The sequence below is a fragment of the Polypterus senegalus genome, chromosome 9 (genome assembly GCF_016835505.1).
Source record: "Polypterus senegalus isolate Bchr_013 chromosome 9, ASM1683550v1, whole genome shotgun sequence".
NCBI classification, from domain to species: Eukaryota; Metazoa; Chordata; class Cladistia; order Polypteriformes; family Polypteridae; genus Polypterus; species Polypterus senegalus.
The window spans coordinates 125,879,647-125,906,131 of NC_053162.1; the positions used below are offsets into that span (position 1 = coordinate 125,879,647).

At 42.1% G+C, this 26,485-nt stretch overlaps 1 protein-coding gene across 3 annotated transcripts in view; it reads left to right on the plus strand.

The window, feature by feature from the left end:
* The window catches only part of ptpn6 (protein tyrosine phosphatase non-receptor type 6), a 175,928-nt gene that overhangs the window by 143,607 nt on the left and 5,836 nt on the right, over positions 1-26,485 (plus strand). For all 3 annotated transcript variants that reach the window (XM_039763759.1, XM_039763760.1, XM_039763761.1), the window contains exons 12-13: positions 11,204-11,271; positions 21,092-21,243. In XM_039763759.1, the coding sequence (XP_039619693.1) occupies positions 11,204-11,271; positions 21,092-21,243 (220 nt within the window). The remainder of the gene's footprint in view (positions 1-11,203; positions 11,272-21,091; positions 21,244-26,485) is intronic.

Below are 26,485 nucleotides of genomic sequence, written 5' to 3' on the forward strand. Positions count from 1 at the left end.
CCAGGACACCCTAGGCCTTCGATGATCGACTTTGTGGTCGTGTCGCAGGACTTGCAGCCACATATCTTCGACACTTGGGTGAAGAGAGGGGCGGAGCTGTCAACTGATCACCACCTGGTGGTGAGTTGGCTTTGATGGTGGGGGAGGATGCTGGTCAGGCCCAGTAGGCCCAAACATGTTCTGCGGGTCTGCTGGTAACGTCTGGCAGAGTCCCCTGTCAAAAGTAGCTTCAACTCCCACCTCCAGCAGAACTTCGACAACATACTGAGGTAGGTGGGGGATATTGAGTCCGAATGGGCAATGTTCTGTGCCTCTATTGTTGAAGCGGCTGACCGGAGCCGTGGCCGTAAGGTGGTCAGTGGCGGCAATTGTCGGACCCGTTGTTGGACACCAGCGGTGAGGGATGCCGTCAAGCTGAAGAAAGATTCGTACCGGACCCTTTTGTCCTGTGGGACTCTGGAGGCAGCTAATAGGTACCGACAGGCCTAGCGGAATGTGGCATCGGTGGTTGCTGAGACAAAAATGGGAGGAGAGGGATGGGAGGAGTTTGGGGAGGCCATGTAGAACGACTTTCGGACGGTTTTGAGGAGAAGGTTCACCGTCTGGTGATTCAGGAGGGGGAAGCAGTGCAGTGTCAACACCGTATATGGTGGGGATGGTTTGCTGCTGACCTCGACTCGGGGCGTTGTGGGTCGGTGGAGGGAGTACTCCGAAGACCTCCTCAATCCCACCAACATGCCTTCCAATGAGGAAGCAGAGCCTGGGGACTCAGAGGTGGGCTTCCCCCATCTCTGAGACTGAAGTCACAAAGGTGGTCAAAAAACTCCTTGGTGGCAGGGCCCCGGAGGTGGATGAGATACGCCCGGAGTTCCTCAAGGCTGTGGATGTTGTAGGACTGTCTTGGTTGACACGTCTCTGCAACATCACATGGACATCGGGAACAGTGCCTCTGGATTGGCAGACCTTGGTAGTGGTCCCCCTCTTTAAGAAGGGGGACTGTAGGGTGTGTTCCAACTACAGAGGGATCACACTCCTCAGCCTCCCTGGAAAAGTCTATTCAGGGGTTCTGGAGAGGAGGGTCCATCGGATAGTCAAACCTCGGATTCAGGAGGAACAGTGTGGTTTCGTCCTGGTCGCGGAACAGTGGACCAGCTCTTCACCCTTAGCAGAGTCCTGTAGGGTGCATGGGAGTTTGCCCAACCAGTCTACATGTATTTTGTGGATTTGGAAAAGACGTTTGACCGTGTCCCTTGAGGAATCCTGTGGGGGTTGCTTTAGGAGTATGGGGTACTGGACCCCCTGATAAGGGCTGTTCGGTCCCTGTACATCTGGTGTCAGAGCTTGGTCTGCATTGCCGGCAGTAAGTCGAACCCGTTTCCAGTGAGAGTTGGACTCCGCCAGGGCTGCCCTTTGTCACCGATTCTGTTCATAACTTTTATGGACAGAATTTCTAGGGGCAGCCAGGGCGTTGAGGGGGTCCGGTTTGGTGGACTTAGGATTGGGTCACTGCTTTTTGCAGATGACGTTGTCCTGTTAGCTTCATCAGGCCGTGATCTTTAGCTCTCTCTGAATTGGTTTACAGCTGAGTGTGAAGCGGCTGGGATGGGAATCAGCTCCTCCAAATCCGAGAGCATGGTCCTCAGCCGGAAAAGGGTGGAGTGCCCTCTCAGGGTTGGAGGAGAGATCCTGCCTCGATGCGGAGGAGCAGCGGCTCTACTCTGTGCCCCTCCCGGATAACTGAGCTTCTCACCCTATCTTTAAGGGAAAGCCCAGACACCCTGCTGAGGAAACTCATTTTAGCCGCTTGTATTCGCGATCTCGTTCTTTCGGTCACTACCCGCAGCTCATGACCATAGGTGAGGGTAGGAGCGTAGATCGACTGGTAAATTGAGAGCTTTGCCTTACGGCTCAGCTCCTTTTTCACCACGACAGACTGATGCAGAGCCCGCATCACTGCGGATGCCGCCTGTCGATCTCACGCTCCATTCTTCCCTCACTCGTGAACAAGACCCCGAGATACTTGAACTCCTCCACCCTGGGGCAGGATCTCTCCTCCAACCCTGAGAGGGCACTCCACCCTTTTCCGCTGAGGACCATGCTCGGATTTGGAGGTGCTGATTCTCATCCCAGCCGCTTCACACTCAGCTGCGAACCGATCCAGAGAGAGCTGAAGATCACGGCCTGATGAAGCAAACAGGACAACATCATCTGCAAAAGCAGTGACCCAATCCTGAGTCCACCAAACCGACCCCTTCAACACCCTGGTTGCGCTTAGAAATTCTGTCCATAAAAGTTATGAACAGAATCGGTGACAAAGGGCAGCCCTGGCGGAGTCCAACTCTCACTGGAAACGGGCTCGACTTACTGCCGCAATGCGGACCAAGCTCTGACACCGTTGTACAGAGACCAACAGCTCTTATCAGGGGTCCGTACCCCATACTCCCGAGCACCCCCACAGGATTCCCGAGGGACACGGTCGAATGCCTTTTCCAAGTCCACAAAACACATGTAGACCGGTGGGCAAACTCCCATGCACCCTCCAGGACTCTGCTAAGGGTGAAGAGCTGGTCCACTGTTCGCGACCAGGACTAAAACCACACTGTTCCTCCTGAATCCGAGGTTGACTATCCGACGGACCCTCCTCTCCAGAACCCCGAATAGACTTTTCCAGGGAGGCTGAGGAGTGTGATCCCTCTATAGTTGGAACACACCCTCCGGTCCCCTTTTAAAGAGGGACCACCACCCGGTCTGCCAATCCAGAGGCACTGTCCCGATGTCCATGCGATGTTGCAGAGACGTGTCAACCAAGACAGTCCTACAACATCCAGAGCCTTAAGGAACTCCGGGCGATCTCATCCACCCCGGGCCCTGCCACCAAGGAGTTTTTGACCACCTCGGTGACTTCAGTCCCAGAGATGGGAGAGCCCACCTCAGAGTCCCCAGGCTCTGCTTCCTCATTGGAAGGCATGTTAGTGGGATTGAGGAGGTCTTGAAGTACTCCTCCCACCGACCCTACGCCCGAAGTCGAGGTCAGCAGCGCACCATCCCCACCATATACGGTGTTGACACTGCACTGCTTCCCTCCTGAGACGCCGGACGGTGGACCAGAATCTCCTCGAAGCCGTCCAAAGTCGTTCTCCATGGCTCTCCAAACTCCTCCCATGCCCGAAGTTTTGCCTCAGCAACAACCGGCGTTCGCTTGGCCTGCGGTACCTATCAGCTGCCTCCAGAGACCCACAGGACAAAAAGTCCTATAGGACTCCTTCTTCAGCTTGACGGCATCCCTCACCGCGGTGTCCACCAACGGGTTCGGGATTGCCGCCACGACAGGCACCGACCACCTTGCGGCCACAGCTCCGTCAGCCGCCTCAACAATAGAGGCACGGAACATGGCCCATTGGACTCAATGTCCCCACCTCCCTCGGGACGGGTTGAAGTTCTGCGGAGGTGGGAGTTGAAGCTACTTCTGACAGGGGACTCTGCCAGCCGTTCCCAGCAGACCCTCACAACACGTTTGGGCCTACCAGGTCTGACGGCATCTTCCCCACCATCGAAGCCAACTCACCACCAGGTGGTGATCAGTTGACAGCTCCGCCCCTCTCTTCACCCGAGTGTCCAAGACATATGGCCGCAAGTCCACGACACACCACAAAGTCGATCATCGACCTGAGGCCTAGGGTGTCCTGGTGCCAAGTGCACATATGAACACCCTTATGCTTGAACATGGTGTTCGTTATGGACAATCCATGACGAGCACAGAAGTCCAATAACAAAACACCGCTCGGGTTCAGATCGGGGGGGCCATTCCTCCCAATCACGCCCTTCCAGGTCTCACTGTCATTGCCCACGTGAGCATTGAAGTCTCCCAGCAAAACGAGGGAATCCCCAGAAGGTATGCCCTCTAGCAACCCCTCCAGAGACTCCAAAAAGGGTGGATACTCCAAACTGCTGTTCGGCGCATACGCACAAACAACAGACAGGACCCAAAGGCGGAGGGAGGCCACCCTCTCGTCCACCGGGGTAAACCCCAATGCACAGGCTCCAGTGGGGGCAATAAGTATGCCCACACCTGCTCGGCCTCTCACCGGGGCAACTCCAGAGTGGTAGAGAGTCCAGCCCCTCTCAAGGAGATTGGTTCCAGAGTCCAAGCTGTGCCGAGGTGAGTCCGACTATATCTAGCCGAACCTCTCACCTCGCGCACTAGCTCAGGCTCCTTCCCCTTCAGAGAGGTGACATTCCACGCCCCAAGAGCCAGTTTCTGTAGCCGAGGATCAGACCGCCAAGGTCCCCGCCTTCGCCACCACCCAACTCACACTGCACCCAACCTCCTTGGCCCCTCCCATAGGTGGTGAGCCCATGGGGAGGAGGACCCACGTTACCTCTTCGGGCTGTGCCCGGCCGAGCCCCATGTGTGCAGGCCCGGCCACCAGGCCCCACCTCCAGGCCTGGCTCCAGAGGGGGGCCCCGGTGACCTGCGTCCGGCAAGGGAAAACGTCGTCCAAAGGTTTCGCTCATCATTGGAGGTTTGTTGAACCGCTCTTTGTCTCATCCCTCACCTAGGACCAGTTTGCCTTGGGTGGCCCTACCATGGGCATAAAGCCCCGGACAACATAGCTCCTAGGATCATTGGGATATGCAAACCCCTCCGCCACGATAAGGTGACGGTTTAAGGAGGAGGACCAAAAGAACGAGATTGCGAATACAAGCGGCTGAAATAGGTTTCCTCCGCGGGGTGTCTGGGCTTTCCCTTAAAGATAGGATGAGAAGCTCAGTAATCCGGGAGGAGCTCAGAGTAGAGCCACTGCTCCTCCGCATCGAGAGGAGTCAGATGAGGTGGCTCAGGCATCTGATCAGGATGCCTCCTGGACACCTCCCTGGTGAGGTGGTCCGGGCACATCCAACCGGGAGGAGGCCCAGGGGAAGACCCAGGACACGCTGGAGGGACTATGTCTCCCGGTTGGTCTGGGATCGCCTTGGGATTCTCCCAGAAGAGCTAGAAGTAGTGGCCGGGGAGAGGGAAGTCTGGGCTTCTCTGCTCAACCTGCTGCCCCCGTGACCCAACCTCGAATAAGCGGAAGATGATGGATGGATGGACTAATATCTTGAGATCGTAATGTGCACTGTGGTTTGTAAGTAATGATAAGTTCAGATAGGTTATGTGTCCATACTTTCAAGTTCATGTAATGATTCTTGCAGCAGCACTTTGAATTAATGGATAGCTGCGTAAAGAACGTTTTGAACAGCCACTAAATAGTTAATTGTGGTAGTTGATCCTACTACAAATAAATGCATGAGTTAATTTTTTAGTATCCTGCATACATAGAAAGTGTTTATTTTCCAACAATTTTAAAATGAAAAAGAAAACATGTTTTAGACAGATTTGTAATTTGTCTTTTAAAAAACATCCAAAGATAACAGCAAAATTGTGTGTTGTCCTGTTTGCTTCATCAGGCCGTGATCTCTGATTCAGTAAAACTAATGGTGCTTGAAATTGAGTTAAAAAGTGACAGAATATTACCCCTCACCCAAATACATAGCATTTATATTTCTTCTATGTTCAGAAATAAGTAGTTCTCATCTCTCCATTCCTTTAACTCACTGACACAATAATTTAAGAATACCATCTGAGATATGTCATTTGGCTTATAGAAAAAAAAAAGGTTTAATTGGGTATCTTCTGCATGTGAGGAAAAATTATGTTATGTTGGGTAAAACCAATCCATGGACAGTGTACCCAGCTCATTGTAGAGTAAACAAACACCAGCATTAACACCCCACTTAACCTGCATGTCTTTTAATTGTGGGAGGAAACATATGCAATATGCACAGTATATGCAAGCTTCAACTTATGCTGTGAACTCCAGTCCTCTTGTTGCGTGGCAGTAGCACTAGAAATACACCACCATTCTTTTTCACACATAATCATGCAGTGTCCACAAAAGGCTGAGTATTTGAGAAGCAAACTAATTTAATAGATGCATGAGAAAATGATTGCAGTGTTTAAAAACAAAGTTCCACAAAGAAGGATTCGAAGGGATTTGCATATTTTTATCACTACATCAGTGGTCCCCCACCTTTTTGACACCAAGGACCGCTTGGGGGGTGGGGTTCATAGAGCAGTTTTATATATAATTTACATTTCTGTTATTATTAAGTTACTAGCAAAATACCCGCGCTTCGCAGCGGCGAAGTACTGCCTTAAAATTTTTATTAAGAAGAAAATTAAACCTTTTTAAACTGAGGGAAAATATACCAATAATTATTTGTTAAGGATCTCTTTGTATACCACATTGTGAGTTTGGCCCTCCGGTTGTAATATGACCAAGCTGTGTGCTGAGCTTACTCTTGAGCATGCAACGTACAGTTGGCCATGTGAACAGTAATCTTGTTTCAAATCTCACAGCTTGGATTGCTGCTGTCATAATCGGTTTGAGTTTCATGGTTTGTTTCAATTACGACAGTATTTGCAGGTCTTGTGCTGAAGTGACATTCGGCATCTGTCAAGCGTTGTAAGCATACAGCCGGTTTCATCGATAACTTCACATCCAGCTTTTGAGAGTTTAAACATTCTTGAACATCAAAGTGTCCACTACTGAAATCGTCACCTTTGAGTCTAAGATGTTTAAGAGGCACTGGCAGTTGTCGAAAGGTGTAAAATATTTGGCCATTTCGGTACACTTGAAAGCGACAACCGAACAATTCAGCGGCAGCCATCAACTCACATGCAGAACAATAGGTGAAGGGCTTAAGCATTTCACTCTTATAGTGCTCCTGTGTAGTATAATTATCTCCTGTACCATCATCAGTCCACACCTTGAACCTGTCCCAGTCATTCAATACATAAGAAACAATGTTCCTCTGGATATCAAGAGTGAGCCTGATATGGCCGTGCAATATGTAACACAGAGAATGGAAAAGGTAGGTGCCATCTCCGGGCATGGAAACCACTCAGTAAGTGACAGTTCTTTGATCGATGGTGATCACCTCGATATACATGTTAATGGGGGTACGGTTGGAATGATAAAGGAAATGGGTACCTGAACAATGCAAAGTAAGTCTAAAATACTTAAACAATAACTATAATCGTAATAAACGAACAATAAAACAGCGGAGAAGCCGTGGATTAAATAAAAAGGCTGAAGTTATCAGCAGGGAGACGTGAATCCCGTGGTGAAGCAAGGAAGGGAATGTACAGACCGGAGCGACGGACGGCCTTATATAGTCAGGCAGCCAACAGCGTGGGAGGCGTTGGGATGGGGGACCCAACGCCGCCTTACACGGTGACCGAGCTGCAGGCTATGGATGTATATATGTACGTAAGTAGGATTCAGTTAGCATTGGGAACCCGCGTACCATATTTCTTGAAGATGGGCCCATAAGTAACAAAGACCGTTGAAAAGTTCAATATGGCGGGCGACAGTGGCATCATACAACTGAAATAAGTGCGTACATTAGTTTTAGTTAGCACAGGGAAGCCACCTACCAAATTTCGTGAAGATGGGGCCATAATTAAGAAAGTTCAACATGGCGAACGTTGTCAACCGTTATTACTGTTACGCGTAGAATTTCGAAATGAAACCTGCTTAACTGTTGTAAGTAAGATGTAAGGAATGAGCCTGCCAAATTTCAGCCTTCTACCTACATGGGAAGTTGGAGAATTAGTGATGTTGGAAAGTTCAATATGGCAGCCGACAGTGGTGTCATTCCACCGAAATAAGTACGTAGATCGGTTTCGGTTAGCGCAGGGAAGCCGCCTACCAAATTTTGTGAAGATGGGATCAGCCTTCTACCTACACGGGAAGTTGGAGAATTAGTGACGTTGGAAAGTTCAATATGGCGGCCGACAGTGGCGTCATACCATCGAAATAACTACGTACATCGGTTTCGGTTAACGCAGGGAAGCCACCTACCAAATTTCGTGAAGATGGGACTGTAAATAAGAAAGTTCAACATGGCGGATGTTGTCGACTGTTATCGACCGTTATGACCGTTACGTGTAGAGTTTCGAAATAACACCTGCTTAACTTTTGTAAGTAAGCTGAAAGGAATAAGCCTGCCAAATTTCAGCCTTCTATCTACACGGGAAGTTGGAGAATTAGTGATGAGTGAGTCAGTGAGTCAGTGAGTGAGTGAGTGAGTCAGTGAGGGCTTTGCCTTTTATTAGTATAGATAATATCATAATAGAAATTATACAACTTGCCATAATGCAGAATCAGTGGGAACCCCGAGTTTGTTTTCCTTCAACCAATCGATCCCATCTGAGGACGATGGAAGACAGTGACACGCAAAGTTTGTTGCTTATGTTTAGTCTACTCCGTAATCTGATTTTGGTTGCTGTCACTGCAGAAAATGCTGCTTCACAAAGATAGGATGTTGGAAATGGAAGCAGACCTTTTATTGTTTTTGTGGCAACCTCAGGATATTCCGCCTTGACTTTAATCCAAAATGTATGGAGATTTGAAGTTGTCTCAAACATACTTTTAAGGTCACCATCATTTGCAACCTAAAGCAGTTGATCTTCTTCAAGCACAGACAAAGTTGATTCACCTGGCTAATTCACAAAGGGGTCACGGATCCATTCCTTCCCATTTCGGGGGTCTTTTTTGGTTGGGAATAATGCTCAAACTCTATTGAAAGCTGAGATAGGTGATCATACACCAGCTGGGAGAAAGAAGGCCCTGACATGGTATCTTTAACAACCTCTGCTAACATTTGAAACATACCAAAAATCCCAATTTACACATCGGCCCCATAAATCAAGTTTGGCTTGGAATGAGCCACTTTATCTGCCAACTTGAACAACGGGTATCTTCTACCTCTGCCCCACGTGCTGCTGCTCCACCAATGCCTCTGACAGGCTCTTTCAGCCGGGCTGGATACTGAGTCTGCAGAGTAGATAAAGGTTGGGTGCCCTATAGTGCCTGTATGCCTGTTCATATTGTGAGGTTTCTGAACTCGTTTGAGATCAGACGGGAACATCACGCTGAAGTGCGTCCTGAAGCGTGATTGCCACGTCTGTGGAAGATTGTTTGTCTGTTGTTCCAGCAACAGGTAGTCTTCCACAGACGCAGTGATCACACTTTGGGATGCTCTTCGGTGTGTTGTCCCAAGAGAGTTTACAAACCTCACATTTTCTTGAATGAGTGCTGCATTAATAGGAATGATTCTTTAAGGAACGACATCAAAACTGTCTTCAAATCCAACAGTTTGCAATCTGAGATTTTTCTTCTTTTTTTTGCATATAAGAAAAACATATGCATTGTATTTGTCATTCCTAAAGATTGCACATCACAAACATTAACACCATCGTTTTTTTGTGTCTGCTGTTTCTATAGGAGGGTGACAATAAGTTAAATTTGAATGGATGTTTTTCAGATGTTGATGAGCAATAAGCAACAGGTATCACTGAAAACCACAGAAAACAAAAACAGCAAAAATAAAAAAAACAGTACGAGGGAAGTTCAAAGAAAAAAACTTTTTTTACAGTGTTTCTGTTTGTGCACAACTGAGCTGTGACCACAGAACTAACTGCTCTGTGGATGGTTCATTCAAACATTTTAAGGTCACTTTGTTGTAATAAAAGTATCTGCTGAATGTACTTAGTAGTAACGAGATTTCTGTAGACTCGTGTCATATGGGGAAACTGTCGGGACCATAAAAATACTCTCTCACCTCTGTCTCTCTGCTCTCTCTGCACCGCTGCAAAGTCCCGACCGCCTAGCGTTCTGAAAAGTGTCCTCAGTGAAGGGGACAGCCATTTTGCTGTAGCCCTTCACTGAGTGAGTCTCCGTTGCCGGCAGTTCTCTTGCTGCCTGGCTGTCAGATGGTGGGCTGCAGACTAGGGGTTGGGGACCCCTGCTCTACAGTGTATAATTTCATTAAATGATTCCAGGAATCTGGAGGAATTTTAGTGCATAAAGGGCTAAGGCGCATGCCTAACCTGAACACCCATGATCTCCAATCCTTCAGACGGCACTGCATCAAGAACAATTGGTCATCAATAGCTGATATAACCACATGGGCAAGAGATTACTTTGGCAAACCTTTGTCAAGCACTACAGTACATTCACAAATGCCACTTAAAATTTTACTGTGCAAAAAAGAAGCCTTATGTTAACCATGTCCAGAAGTGATGTTGACTTCTCTGGGCTCCAAGGCATGGATCATCTCATAGTGGAAAAATGTATTGTGGTCAGATGAATCAGTATCCTAGATCTTTTTCAGAAGAAATGGAGGCCTTGTGATCCGGACTAAAGACGAAAAGGACCATCCAGACTGTTATGAGCAACAACTTTAAAAGCCAGGGACTGTCATGGTATGGAGTTGTGTCCGTGCCCTTGGCAAAGATAATTTATACTTCTATGATGACAGCATTAATGCAGAAACATACACTGAGATATCAGAACAACATATGCTGCCATCAAGATGACATTTTTTCCAGACAGGTCCATGCATTTTCCAACAAGACAATGCAAAACCACATTCTGCACACATTACAAAGGCATGGCTGTGGAAGAAGAGGGTACAGGTACTAGACTGGCCTGCCTGCGGTCCCTGACCTGTCCCTAATAGAGAATGTGTGGAGAATTTTCAAACGAAAATGAAACAATAACAACCCGCTCTGTTGCACACCTTAAAACGTGATTACAGGAAGAATGGAACAAAATAAAACAAGAAATGCTTTGTCACTTGGTATCCTCAGTGCCAAAAATGTTTTAAGTATTGTGAGAAGGAATAGCAACATTAAAAAGTGGTAAACGCCTTACAATCCCAACTTTTTTTGCAATGGGTTTTAAATAAAAACTTTGTAAATTTTCTGATGTGTTTTAATATTTTAACAAATCTTGCACTGAGTCATCTTTTGTACATGTGACAATACTAATATTACTGCTACTACTAATGCTGCTATTGCAAGCTTATCAATAAAATAAAGAACAAAGAATAAACAAAGAGGATGAATTGCTTGCTGTATATTAGCTTAATGTTTATCAGAATTTTTTTAGAAAATGTAAATAAAAATGTTGGGTGTTCCACACTATAGATTTCAAAAGGAAGAAAATGCGCTTACCTCGGTAAGGCCTATTATTGAGAACTTGTCTGGAACTGAAACAGGGACTAGACTAAAAAAAGTATATTATTGAATACTAATTAATATTTTGTTGCTAAACATTTTTGTGTAACTTATTTTTTTTTCCCCACACAGTGCTGGAATAGGACGAACAGGGACCATTATAGTAATTGACATGTTGGTAGATACCATTAACATTAAAGGTAAGTTACTGGAGAGATTTTTTAACTGTTACAAATTACCACATATATTAACCCAAAAGGACAGGTGCAGCACACTGAATATTATTCTGTCATTTTTTGTGTTGTTTTCACTGTTGTGTGTGTGTGTGTGAATGTGAGTTGTGGGTATTGGAGTGATACCACAATTTTGACCTTGATACCAACACTAGCTTTGGTATCTCAGAACTGATACCAAAATGAAACAGAAGCAAATAGTGAATAACTTGGAATTTTTCAAAAATAATATGCAGAATTAACTGGCAATTTACAATCAACAGAACAAACACAGGCACTAATGAAACTGAATATTAAAAAAGCAGCTACTTCAATGTAATACCCTTGTGTACTTATTAGGAGACAATTGTTTAAAATACCTGAATACCTTCCATGGGTTCCTGTAAACATTGCTCATTAATAAAATAAAGAAGCAGAGGAGGTTAGTGTTGACAATATTCTGACTTTATTTAAAGTTAGTCCAAGGACAACACCTCCTGCGAATATTCTTCATGTAAACTTATTCAAAAAACCAAAACCAGAAGAGCATATCTCTTCTTAACTATGGCAACCCTGGGAAGATAAAATACTATCAGTACCTAGAGTCCTAAAAGTAAACAATGTTTCTTCTGGTAATCATTTAGTAAAACCAGTTTGTAATTTCTGGAGTAACACAAAAATTGGAAAACGACAGATCCCTGGACTGAAACTGCAAACTAGACAGTGTGAACATTTAATAGTGTCATAATTTCTCTCAATTTTTGCAAAATGTGACTTTAAAAGGGTGCATAGAATATTATATGCATATGGGAGCTTATAAATATTTTTAAACTGTGTGCAATGCATTAAGTTAATTGCAGATTAATTTTATTTAGTATTGCGTTTGGCATTACTCTCTACAGAATTTTAATGATTAGGCTGAACTAGTTTGTTTGTGTCCCTTCATCAAACAGTCTTCAGCAAAGCATTCTTTGTGAACTGTTGCTGTGTGAAGATGCTGCCCATGTTAAACAGCCACCACTATGAAATACATTAATCTTAACTTTTTTTTAAATGTAAATATCATTTCACACCTGTGTAGTTCTAACCTCCTATAAGAAATTGTAATGCGCATGAAAGATTTAATATGTTGCCTCCCTTTGCAAGACAAGCCTTGTAACCCCATGAGCAAACAGGTTCTGTAATATCTTCAGGTTCACCTTTTGAATTTGCCTAATAAGCAAAGTATTTCCATATCTCAGTTTGACTGGCCTGTTTATCAACAAGTTGGGTGCACCTATTGTTATAATCTTTTCCCATTTCTGTTTTTGTAAAGTAAATTGACAGGTATGTAACAAAGTTTAGCTGGCATGATTTGGTTTTTTTCTTGCCAGTTACACAGATGCAACACCACATGCGTACAATCAGCAAATCTACACTGTGTATTCTTTTTCTTTCTTAAAGACTGAATGCTTACTTTTCAATAAAGGCAGCTTAAAGCAATATCCGTCACATTTTCATGTAGTAACATTACCGAGTTTTGCATAATACAGCTTTTAAAATTTGGTACATTTTTTATTACCAATATACCACTTAACACTGGAGGGTAGTGTGGTTTAGTGTAGAGGACAAAACATTAGATTTGAAACTTTTACATTGCTGATGCAGTTTCTGCCTCTACCGCATTATGTAACAATGAGCAATTTACATTACCTGATTTTGCTGCAACTGTGAATGCTACCTATAAACAGTTGTAATGTACCTTGATCTTGCAAATCACCTGTGGATCAAGGCATAAACCAAGTGTTAAAATAATATACCCATATTGTACATCTACAGTATATTCAGATGCAGTTGTTTCTGCTGCTGCACCTGCAGGAATTCAGATTTAAATTCTGCACCTGGTTGTTGTCTGTGTGGAGAGTACACATTTTCTCTGTATTTGCATGGGCTTTCTTACCAGATCTTCAAAGGTGTGCAGGTAAAGTTATTTGGAGACACAAAATTATCTTCTCTGTGAATTCATGGGTGGGCCTGTCATTGTGCTGATGCCCTCTCTGGGACTGTTTCCCATCTTGTTATCTTGTAACCACTGTTGTTTAATTGAATTATGTGGGCTTAACACTGTATGCATATTTAAACATATATACGATTATAAATATAACGGCTGTGTGTATTAAACACGTGTGTTTATTGGTGATTGCAGAGATAGGGATGATCAAAGTTAAGTTAGCATTAAAATCAAAATGAGAAACAAATCTGCACTGCAGAAATAAAGTCACCAAAATATTTAATAAAACCATATAATTATGATGGTTGTGGTGATGATTAAACAAATGAAAGAAGTATGTTTCCTAATAAAAACACAGGAGCACTGCAAAGGCATTGTGATATATAAATGATAAAATCAAATGCTGGCTACATTTATAATCTGTGTGTGGTTTGTTTGAATTTTGAAACCAGAAAAAAATGCTTGGTATGGGTTGAATTTGAGAAGCAAAACAAGTAGCTTCTTAAAGATGGAGGAATTATTTTCACTGTTAGAAGGTTGTAATGTAAAAAACTAAATTGGCACACCGTCAAGGGACAGTCTCTACCTTGCACCTGATGCTGCTGGAATAGGCTTCAATGCATATGACCCTAAACTAAACATGTCTGATAATAGATGAATGTAATGTTGACTTTATATTGATACAATTTAATGCCCAGTATGCCGACTCAGCTGTCACTCTTTAAATACAGGGACTAAATGTCATGAAGCAACTGCCCTGGGGTTCACTACTTAAAAGTACAATGAGGTACTGGGTCATAAGTCATCTTTGTGCCTTCTCTGCAACTCAGAAACTGCTTTAAGTTTACTCTGTCATCCCTTAGAGTAAGCTCCACTTGCACGGTATCTATTAGATTTTGTTTTTATTTGTTTAAAGAAACATGGAGACTGCACTATGTATAAATTCTGTAGAAAATGAGTCGGATCACTTTTAACCAAGAAGTCGGGTTCGAGAAACAACACTGTTAAGGAGGGTGTTTGGGGGAAGGGGCTATTTTTCAACTACAGTATATTTAAAAAGTGTTTTTTAGATTTCTGAGTTTTTTTTCTAAAATAGTCTGAGAGCCATTCTAGAATTTACAAATAGTGATTAAATGTCAAATCCAGTCTTTATTTCTTTATTTTCTAAAAGTTAAATTAGTCCACACTGTCTAATTGTCCTTTTGTGAATGAAAATGTATCTTATCATGAGGAAGCTTTTTCCAATTAGTGTAAACAGCGCAGTGGCTACTTCTTGACCCCAGTGTCCATGTAGATAAAGGAAAACATTCAGACTACACAAGAACAATATCCAGCTGCATATCCAGCTAAATCATGGCAAATGGGCACATATTGCAGCAGGTACCCACCGTGTCACTGTGCTGCCTTAAATGAAAAAGTGGTATAAACGTATTCTAAATTCTGCAGAAAGTATGATAGAGGAACCAGAAACATGTTAAAATACAAGAAATCACGGACAATATTATCTCACAGTATAGAAGCGTCTACCGTCTACAACCTCAGGCACCTCACACCCACATAAACAGAGTTTAGCTCTAAGAATCTTCTGTACGACTTGAGCAGTGTAGGTGGTGAGGGGTATAATAGCAGACTGCTTGTGCTGATCGACACAAAAACAAAACAAAAGACACTGATGGGGAGGTGCGAAAGAATTTAAGGTGGGCTGGGATTACGAGTTTTTTCTTAGGCTTCAGGGATTCTAGTGTTAGGAAAGAAATAAAGCAATTCAGAAGAACAATGAAGAAATCCTGGGGAACAAATCTTAAAAGACAAGTTAATTAAAATTAATTCAAAAGAAGTTAATTAGCAGCAAAAACAGTGCACTAATTAAGAAAAGGTTTAGAATGAAAACCTGCAGCCACGTGCGCCTTCCATGACTGGAGTTTGGGACCCCTGATTTAGAGCAGGTGCTTTGGCAACCCCTAAATGGGAGCAGCCAAAATGATTTAGAGCAGACAGATTTCTAACAGCCTGATTGTCTAAATTGTCTTTTTTGGCATCAGAATCATTCGGTAAATGTCTTTTTTTTTTCTTGCCAGGTAGGGAACTGGACTTTGTCCTTGGCCCTTTTTTGCATGTGCAGTTTATGCCTGGCCCTCTACATTTGGCCGTTTTACCTGTCAGTATTAGATACTAAGCAGTCATGTGACAAGATGGGCAGAGAAAACCCAAGGGCATCAAAGTATTTTTCATTTTTAGAGCTCCAGCATTGTGTCTTGTTCTCTTATGTCAACTAGTGCTTTAAGGCTTTTTGCCTGACTTTTTCATTGTGCCATTTTTTTTTTTTTTTTACTTTTTCTTCAGTCCTCACGTTTTAACTTGGTGAATGTCTTAGATTACTTTTTTATTTTGTAGGTGAGTTTTATCTAACAAGTGGTTGTTTAATAAGCAAACTTTTAAGATGCAAAGGAAATAATTCTGTATTTAAAACTTTTAAGTGTAACATCTTTATACAGTAGCCACAACTGGTGGATGATCGCTTAATATGAGGTCAAGTTAATGTGCCAATGTTTATTATGGGTCAGCTCCGAATATGTAATATATGTAAAGTATTTAGTGGAAGCATAAGTTGTACCATTGAATCATCAAGATTTTAGTAGCAATGGGGAGCATTTAGATTAGTGCTTTCAGCAGATCTCTTAGTTTGATAGTTCAGATGTGTGAAATACTTGGGTGCATTGAGGATACAGAGGCATTCAAAAGGATGATCAAGGAAACAGAAGAGTATATTAATGCTGTGTTTATACCTTGCTAATGCCTGTGTCCCAGGAAAGATTAAGGACCTCATTTTGTATTACTATTATAACTGCAAATTTTAATTTGATTTGCACAATTACAGTGAGTTTCTTAGTATTAAAACTGAACATGGTTAAATTAGCAGAGATTGTAGGCACCTCATATAAACAAGTCTGGCATATGTGTAACCACCAGCTAAAGACTTCATGGATAACTTAACTTTGATAACAATGTTCGTACCTGGTGGTAGATAGATTTCCCCAGTGCTTAGAGAAGCCCATCACGTGGGTGGGATTGCTGTTTAAATCAGGAAAATTGTATATATGTGGTGCTGAAAACAAATAAGGCGAAACATAGATGCACATTCTCTGTAGCAGGAGTTCTAATCCTAATAATCATGGAGAAATCTGTGAAACTAATGTGGTAGAACCTTTGACTGCAGCTAGTCAAGAGTCAGAGGTTTGATTAATAGTAGTGGATAAGTCAGAACTGATTACTACTATCAGATAACTACCACTGCCCATTGTCTCACATCTCTATCCCAAATCCAGAGTTTACTATTGCAGAGGACGAGGTGAGAAATGAGTTGCGCAGATTACATGCAGGAAAAGTGGCAGGCCCTGATGGAATCAGTGCAAAAGTACTAAACCTGTGAGCTGTGTGGTGTCTTGAAGCACATATGCAATCTCAGCTTGAGACTACAGAAGGTTCCAGTGCTGGAAATTAGTTCCACCCAGAGAACCAAGTGTGGAACACATTGCTGAAAGTATGGTGAGAGTCATGGTTTGTTTTTGGTTTTTTTTTTTCTCTCTTTTCTCTAGCGCTTTTAATACCATCCAGCCCCTCGTATTGAGGGAGAAATTGTGTGTGGCACAGGTTGACACTGGCCTGATGTCCTGGATTTTAGACTACCTTACTAACAGACCACCGTATGTGAGATTAGGGAACTGCGTGTCGGAAGGAACAGTTTGCAGCATAGGTGCTCCACAAGGAATTGTCTGTCCTCCATTCCTTTTCACTTTTTATAGCTTAGATTTCAAGTTTGATTCTGAGATGTGTCACCTTAAAAAGTTCTTGGATGACACTTTTATTGTTGGGTATATTAGTGAAGGTAAGTAGGAAGAATACATAGGCCTGGCAGGTAGCTCTTTTGAGTGGTGTCATCACAACTATCTCCAACTGAACCCAAAGAAACAAAGGAGCTTGAGGTGAACTTTCAGAAGTAGTCTTCTCCGGCTCCCATCATCATCTAAAGATAGGAAATCAAGATTGTTAAAACTTATAAGTACCTGGGTGTTTACCTGAATTATAAGCAGGGATGGGAGCAGAATATGGGACTTCAGTACAAGGACCAGAGACAATTCTATTTTTTTAAGAGGCCTACTGCTGAGGACATTTTATGAGTCTGTGGTGTTGAGTGGAATCTTCTATGCTGAGGTGTGTTTGGACAGCAGCATTACAGCCAACATTAGAACACTCTAGACGAGAACAGGCCATTCAGCCCAACAAAGCTCACCAGTTCCTATCCACATATTTCCTCCAAGAAACCATCAGGTCGAGTTTTAAAAGTCCCTAACGTCTTACTGTCTACCACACTACTTGGTAGCTTATTCCAAGTGTCTATCGTTCTTTGTGTAAAGAAAAACTTCCTAATGTTTGTGCGAAATTTACCCTTAACAAGATTCCAACTCTGTCCCCGTGTTCTTGATTAACTCATTTTAAAATACAAGTCTCGATCCGCTGTACTAATTCCCTTCATAATTTTAAAGACTTCAATCATGTCACCTCTTTATCTTCTTTTGCTTAAGCTGTAAAGGCTCAGCTCTTTTAATCTTTCCTCACAATTCAACCCCTGTATCCCTGGAATCAGCCTAGTCGCTCCTCTCTTGACCTTTTCTAGCGCTGCTATGTCCTTTTTGTAGCCTGGAGACCAAAACTGCACACAGTACTCAAGATGAGGCCTCACCAGTGCATTATAAAGGTTGAGCATAACCTCCTTGGACTTGTACTCCACAAATCGTGCTATATATCGTAACATTCTGTTAGCCTTCTTAATGGCTTCTGAACACTGTCGGAAAGTTGATAGCATAGAGTCCACTATGACTCCTAAATCCTTCTCATAAGGTGTGCTCTCAATTTTCCGACCGCCCATTGTGTATTCAAACCTAATATTTTTACTTCCTATATGTAATACTTTACATTTACTGACATTAAATTTCATTTGCCACAAATCTGCCCAAGCCTGTATGCTATCCAAGTCCTTCTGTAATGATATAATGGATTCCAAATTATCTGCTAATCCACCTATTTTGCTATCATCTGCAAATTTAACCAGCCTGTTAGTTATATTCCTATCTTAATCATTTATATATATTAAAAATAGCAGCGGCCCTACCACTGACCCCTGTGGAACGCCACTCTTAACATCGGCCAGTTCTGATGAGGTTCCTCGCACCATCACCCTCTGCTTCCTGTGTCTGAGCCAATTCTGCACCCATCTAAAAACATCACCCTGAACTCCCACTGCTTTTAACTTGATGCCCAACCTCTAATGTGGCACCTTATCAAATGCTTTCTGAAAGTCCAGATAAATAATATCATAATCTCCACTTTGATCGTATCCTTTTGTTGCCTGCACATAGATTTCCAGCATGTTAGTAAAACACGACCTCCCTCTTCTGAACCTATGCTGACTGTTCAGAATAACTCCTGTCCTTGCCATGTGTTGCTCAATCTTATCCTTAATAATTCCTTCCATTAATTTTCCTGTGATGCATGTTAAGCTTACTGGCCTACATTTGCTTGGATCTGCCTTGTCACCCTTTTTATATAATGGGATGATATTTGCCATTTTCCAGTCTTTCGGAATCTCTCCAGTGTGCAGTGACTTCCTAAAAAAAAAAAAACAGACTAAACAAGATCATCAGAAAGGCCAGTTCAGTCCTTGGGGTGAAACTGGACACTGTGGAGGTGACAGCAGAGAGGAGGATGCTGGTTAAGGTGTCATTAATTATGAAGATCACCCCTCCCATCTGCTCCATAACAAGCTGCAGGGCCAAGAGAGTGTAAGGAACAGCAGACTGCTCCTCCCCTACTGCAGGAGAGAACATTTTCTTCCTGCTGCTATCAGACTATACAACTCTGGGCTTTAATTCATATATCCTTTACTGGATTATTTCATGTATTATATGAATGGGCTGTCAGACTGTAATCACTGGTACTTTATTCATCACTAGACACTTTATCCGTGTATTGTGCATATTATATTACTGTTATACTGCACTGTATTTATTACTGGTGCTTTATAATACAGGGTGAGCCAAAAAGAAGTACCATTTCAAACATTTATTCTACAAAAACACTACAAGATAAAATAAATTTCACTACAACACAAGAAAGGGTGTACAAAATAGTTTGTTTTTCCACTGTGTTTTAAAAATGATGTCTTCAAGGTGGTGGCCATCATTAGTGATACACTCTTCAAGATGCTCACATGACTCATTTAGCCATTTCAAGGGGAATAGTGCCAATTTCGTGGTGAGTAGCACCCTTAAGGGCTTCAAGATTTTGAGATCAGGCGAATGTGAAGGCTACCCATCATCGCTGAGCAAGGAAATCAGCTTCCACAGAAACATCTCCCGTGAAATTTGCATAGATCTCCATGCCATATGAGCTGTTGCTCCATCCTGTTGGAACAAGGCATCCACCACATCCATTTCTTCCAGTTGGGGCAACAAAAAGTTATCTAGAATTTCAATGTAACGTTCTGAAGAGACAGTGATTGTTGACTCCAAAAAAAAAAAAAGTAAACGTCTACAATGCCATATTCTGCAACGGCGCACCAAACTGTAACATACTCACTGTGCAGGAGTCTCTGATAAAATTCATGAGGGGTGGTTTCAGCCCAGTATAGAAAGTTTTGCTTATTTAAGCAACCATTCAACTGGAACTTGTTGCTGCACATGACAATGGCATCTCGATGAACGGTTTGCAGAATGTTCACTCACAACTCTCTATGGCTCTCCCAGTTTCTGTCAGTGAGTTCCCGCACTACCATCATTTTGTATGGATGGAAATTAAGGTCCTCATGCCAACTCCGTCTCAAAGACATGTTGGAATTGCCTAAGGCAGAAGCACGGTTGAGTGCTGAACGTCTAGGAGACTGCAAAATTGATGCCCCTACTGATTGGATGTTTTCAGGCATTTGTACAGTCTGAGCCTAGCCTGGAGATTTTCGGTTCAATTTTGTAACTGTCTGTCTAAATTTAGCCACCCACTGAAGAATTGTTTTCCGATTTGGCACGTCACTGTGAGGAGGAATGCTGAAGTGCGTTCGGAAGGCGCGTTGTGTAGTGATGATGGATTTGTTGTTTTTGAAGAACGCTTCAACAGCGAAAGCATGTTGTGCACTGGACCAAGGCATGTTGCCGACTGAAAACTACAAGGGATCGCCTGTCAAAGGACCCCCACCCACCCCAAACCACTTGGCTGCCTCTACCTCGCACGGTGACCTTGAGAAATTTACTTCATTTTGGCTTATTCTGTATATCACTATTTTTGGCATTGTAAGTTTTTTATGTATCTTATCTGCTTTATTTATTAGGTGGCTAGTTATTTAATCTATATGTACTTGCTTAAGTTTGCTGTGAGCTGCTGGAACACCCAAATTTCCCTTTGGGTGATTAATAGTGTTGGTACCTAAAATATGCCTAATTCTGCATTCAAAGGCTCTGACATCCCACAAACCAGAATTAGGATTAAGTATGTACACAAAAAAAAATCACAAATAAAATTAGCTGACAGAATATGAATCAAATATTTTGATATTGCACATAGAAATAAATGTTTTATTGCCTAGTACTTGCCATTTGTACATTAAGCTTTGGTTGCAAAAGTGTAGGGAAAAAAAAATCTGTTACTTTGGCAATTTATTATAACGTGGTTATGAATTCCAATTGACTTACCTTGCTAATGTTAATGAAAGGGGTACTTCATACAACATATGTTATTTAAATATTTTTGCTTTGTTGTAATTCTGTGCAGGTGTTGATTGTGACATTGATATCCAAAAATCTATTCAGATGGTTCGTGAACAACGTTCTGGAATGGTGCAGACTGAAGCGCAGTACAAGTTCATATATATGGCAGTCTCTCAATACATTGAAACCACTAAGAGAAAGCTAGAAGAGATTGGGGTAAGAGCATTTAAAAAGTGATATGTAGAACTAATATTTACTTGGAATACATTGTTAAGCTCTTAAATGTAGTTATTTTTTCCAGTCATGTATCCTAATAAACCTTTCCTTACAGAGTTACTAGCAAGAGAGGAAAGTATTACCCCAGGTCAATTGAAGTTACAGTAGTTAATTGTTTTAGAGGTTTGTAGTAAGTTTCAAAGCATTCATCTGTAACCATGAGATGGCAGAGCAGCTGTGTCATGCAGCAAGGAAAGGACACAAAACACAAAAACAAGTCTACATCAGAATGAATAAAGAAAAAGAAATTCCGAGTTTATGAACAGCTTAATTAAAATAATACAATTGAGGCATTAAGACAGGGTCTAAAATGAGAATTCCATGTCTTAAATCTCATACATGTCACGGAACTGAACTGGTACTTCAGCCAGTGGACTAGAATTCCTGCACAATATAGGAAAAGAATGATAAATACCTTCAGAAAATGTGGAATTATGTTTTTTGCTGTCAAAAAAGGAATAACCAGTTAACTAGTCCCAAGAAGGCAATTATTTTTTCATAAAGTCTACATAAGTTTTGGATAACTTTGCCTGTTTAAGGAAAGTGTTCATGCAGTGTCTCCTTTTATCTAATGGATATGTGGTTTTGATTGAAGACCTTGTAAATGTCACTATGAAGAATGTTCAAAAATGAGAAAGGGGCCAAAGACAGTTGCACAGCTATTTTGAGTAAAGGAATAGTCAATCAAAATTTTGTAATATTTTTTGCCCCTACATAGCAATCAGCCCAAAGCTTTTGTCACTTTCTAGCTTCTCTCAGGTCTCTCTGCACAACCTAGGTGTTGTTTTTGGTCAGTCCAGAATTTTGATACCATGTGAGGTCTCTTAGTTAATCCTGCTTTTTTCATTTTAGAATCGTATCCACATTAATGGCTGTTGTTTCTAAGGCCAAGTTGGAAACGCTTATTCATGATTTTATTTCATCACCCTTTGATTTTTGTAACTCTCTTTATACCTGTCTAAGCAAATCCGATTTAACTTGTCTTCAGTCCATTCAATACGCAGCTCCCAGTCTTTTAACACGCTCCCATAAGTGGACTCATATTAATCCTCTTATTCTCTTTGCATTGGCTTCTAGTAGAATTCAGGACACAATATAAAATTCTCATATTCACTTATAGAGCCCTGCATGTTCGGGCTCCTCAATACATTGTGGATCTCCTGCACCATTACCCCACTAGTCGAGCCCTGAGATCCAGCCAACAGAGCCTGCTTTCTGTCCCCTGCTCCCAGCTGAAGATGTGTGGGGATTGCGCATTTCAATCTGTTGCTCCCAGACAGTAGAACAGTCTTCCTCCTCCTTCCTTCCAACAGTTTCAAGTCCAACTTTAGACTTACTTTTTTAGACTAACTTTTAGGTAGTTTTTATTTTTATTATAACTTCTTTGTTTGTTTATTTTATTGTACACACTTTGTGACGCATGTCTGACAAAAGCGCTATATAAATACACGTTACTTACTTACTTACTTGACTACAGCCTTGATACAATTCTGTGATTTTATGCCTGTCAAAGTATGTTAGCTTAGCCATTTCTAAATTTCTCAAGGCATTCCAGGATTTTTTTGGTTACCATCTATTACACCCATTCATTTGTTATACTGAACCACTGGAACACCTGATGTCTTAATTATTAAGCTTGTGTATGCACAAAAAGAGGCTAAAAAATCATACACAACTTAACACACAAATATCTGAATTTATAAAAGACAATTTGATGGGAAACATGTATATTTATGACAGCTCTCACTGTGCATACAAAACATTTCAGAGAAACTGAATTATAATATTATATGAATCATTTTATATAAATTATGAATTAATATTTAAATTATAATAATTCACATTACTGAGCCATTGTTATAACATGGCAAACATATTAAACCCCAAAAGTGATGAATATGATGCACAACATACTGTATAAGACTGTATTTCAGTTGCCTTTTAAAAAAGCCAACTCAGTGTATTCAGTTTGCTTCGGCTTGAAGAACTGGCCAGCACGTCAGAAATGTTTCAGCCAAGCTTCACTCCATCATGCTTGCTGTGCTGAAACTTATTAACTGATTGAGGAGATGTTACATCCAGTTTTCATATGGTGTGGGTATACATACATTAAACATGTTTTTGCCAAATGTAAAAAGGCAACTTGCAGCAGACCTCAGTTTCTTTTTTGTTCTATGCTGTTCATTGTATCAGCAGTCGTGTCATTACATGTGCCAGGTAATAGCGGACACCCACTCCAACAATGACGACTTACGCCTTTCCCAGAGCCCCAGAACAAAGAGGAGAGACACGTATTACCTTGTGCACTTGGTTACAGAGCACATGTGGATGCTGTTGAATGCTGGTGGTGGGGTCTTGACACGTTGGGAGGGAGGCTGTTGTACCACCAGACAAAGTTTTATACATGAGGCCCCTGGTTTGGTTAATCACTATTGCATTGATATGAATCAGGTGTGCTGTTGGCAGAATTTTTGAAATACGTGGAATAGCTTGTGTGCCTTAAGGAGAGGTTTGAGAACAAACTTGAGTTGGTGTTGTCATCTCATAACAAAAATTTCTTGTTTTCCAAAAACATATTGATTTGTTACGTTTTTATTTTATCAATATTTTCTTGTATTATTTTAAAACTAAAAGGTATTTTCATGAGCAAATAAACACCAACTACCCAAATAACTAGCTAAAAATATTATTAAGTAGCATAGGATTTTTGCACAGCGCCAAACATGCAAAGTTTTCTCTTCTTCCCTTTAGTTAGTATTCACTTAATTGTAGCAATTTGTGCAGTTTATAGTGATTTTGTTCCCTAAAATCTGACTACCCCAATCTGGCATAGATGAATCATTATGAAGAAGTCCTGCAGAGAAGCACTTGCCAAGCTGATTTTAGGCACTTCTCCTGACCCTGTCATAAAATTCCTCAGTCAGTCCTAAAGACAGGAGTGGGGTTGTTTAAATATGAATGTTTCTCACCAGTCAAACACTAATATGACATTGCTTTGGCTAAGTTACAAATAAATACATACAAAATATTTGTCAACTTATATACAAAATTTCACACCACAACATGCACACTCTTCATTCATTGAGGATGTTTACATGCACACACAAAAACGATGTAAGATGTGATGAGAAACCCAGTAAAGGCAGAAACATGGTTTCTTAAAAATCCCTGTTTATGTGTGTGAGTATCCTTATGGAGTCCTTTGACAAAATGCTCCAATGTCCTAAAAATACAATGAAAAAAAATATTAAACATCATCAGTATTAGCGGCGAGTCCAAAAACAACCATGGAGCCTGTGTTTCTTCAGATTGTGCATCTGAACTGACCACTTAACGTTCAACTCATCAACATAAACTTATTAATTTTTTAAATATTGAGACAGATTATTTCAATCAGGAAAAATAAACTTATTTTTCTTCTTACTAATACAGTAATGTTTTCATATTATTGAAGAACTGGAACTACTGTATTTGCTATTAACTGTAAGTCATTCTGTTCACCTAGAGAATTTTCTTCAATAATTCTCGTCAGAGTTTACATCGTGCCTAAGGCAAATGTGAATGAAGTGCAGAAGCAGTTGGCATATTACATTACTAATTTGGAGAACAGTTATGCAAATGTCCTGAATAGATAGATCTTTATTGTCATTGTCACTTTTACAAAGGAACAACGAAATTGAAGGTGCAATCAACTCAGTGTGAGTCATAAGAGTTAAAAAGACAAGAAGAGAGAAATTAACAACAAACCGAATAGTAAAGTAAAAGTACTTTACAAAATATACAAATTGCACTGGTTGACTTAAGGTCTATATTGCACATTGGGAGAATCATATGCAGCAGTTTTATTCTGAGTTCAGGGCCATGATTGCTTTTGGATAAAAGCTGTTTTTAAGGTGGTTTGTCCTGCTTTTTATTGCTCTGTATCTCTTACCCAATGGAAAAAGCTGGAAGAGGCAATGACTGGGATGTGATGAATCCTGTGAAATGTCTGTTGCTTTTTTGCGGCATCGGGTGTAGATTTGTTCCAGAGTGGGAAGGGTACAAGCAATTGTTCTCTCCGCTGTCCCGATGACCCTGTGGAGCGCTTTCCTTTCTGAGGAAGTGCAGCTGCCATACCACACACACAGTCTGTATGTAAGCACACTCTCAATGGAACAGTGATAAAAGTGATTTTTGGGGAGATTGTTCTTTCTGAGGATTCTCAGAAAATAGTCTCTGTAGTGCCTTCTTCAGCAGCTCCTTGGTGTTGGCGCCACAGGTCAGGTCTTTCTCCAGCTCAATGCCCAAAAACCTGAACACCAAGACCCTCTCCACACAGGCCCCGCCAATGATGAGTGGCTGGATGTCAGTTTTGTTTTTTCTAAAGTCAATAACAAGCTCCTTTGTTTTTGTGGTGTTGAGGATCAGGTTATTGACTCTGCACCACTCTGACAGCCGCTCCACCTCGTCCCTGTATGTCATCTCACCCTCCTTGCCCGAGATGAGTCCGACCACCGTCGTGTCATCCGCAAACATTATGATCTTGTTGCTATGGTGAGTGGGGACACAGTCATATGTGTAGAGGAGTGGGCTGAGCACACAACCCTGTAGCATCATGGTGTTGAAGCTGAGAGCAGTGGAGGTGTGGGCAGGAAGTCCAGTATCCAACTGCAGGTGAGTGATGGGAGTTCCAGATCTGCCTGTTTGGACACCAGTCGTTGTGGGAGAATGGTGTTAAACGCTGAGCTGAAGTCCACAAAGAGCAGTCTGGTGTAATTCCCCTGCTGCTCCAGGTGGGTAAGGGCAGCATGAATTTCTGTGGCCACAGTGTCCTCCGTTGATGTCTTTGCTTTGTAAGCAAATTGAAATAGGTCCAGGTCTGCTGGCAGGCAGGTGATGATATGACTCCGCACCAGTTTTTTTTAAAGCACTTCATAATGACAGATGTGAGTGCCACCGGGCAGCAATCATTCAGATTGTTCGTGATGGATTTTTTCGGCAGCAGAACAATGATGGAGGACTTGAGGCAGCATGGGACACTGGCCTGGAACAGGGACAGATTGAAAATCCTAGTGAAGATTCGCAGTGTTTCAGCATCCGTCTAGCCACACCATCAGGTCCTGCAGGCTTCCTCATCACCCGCCTCACCTCTCACTCTTCCACTGTATGTTGCTGTTGTGAATAGGCGGCTGTGATGGAACTG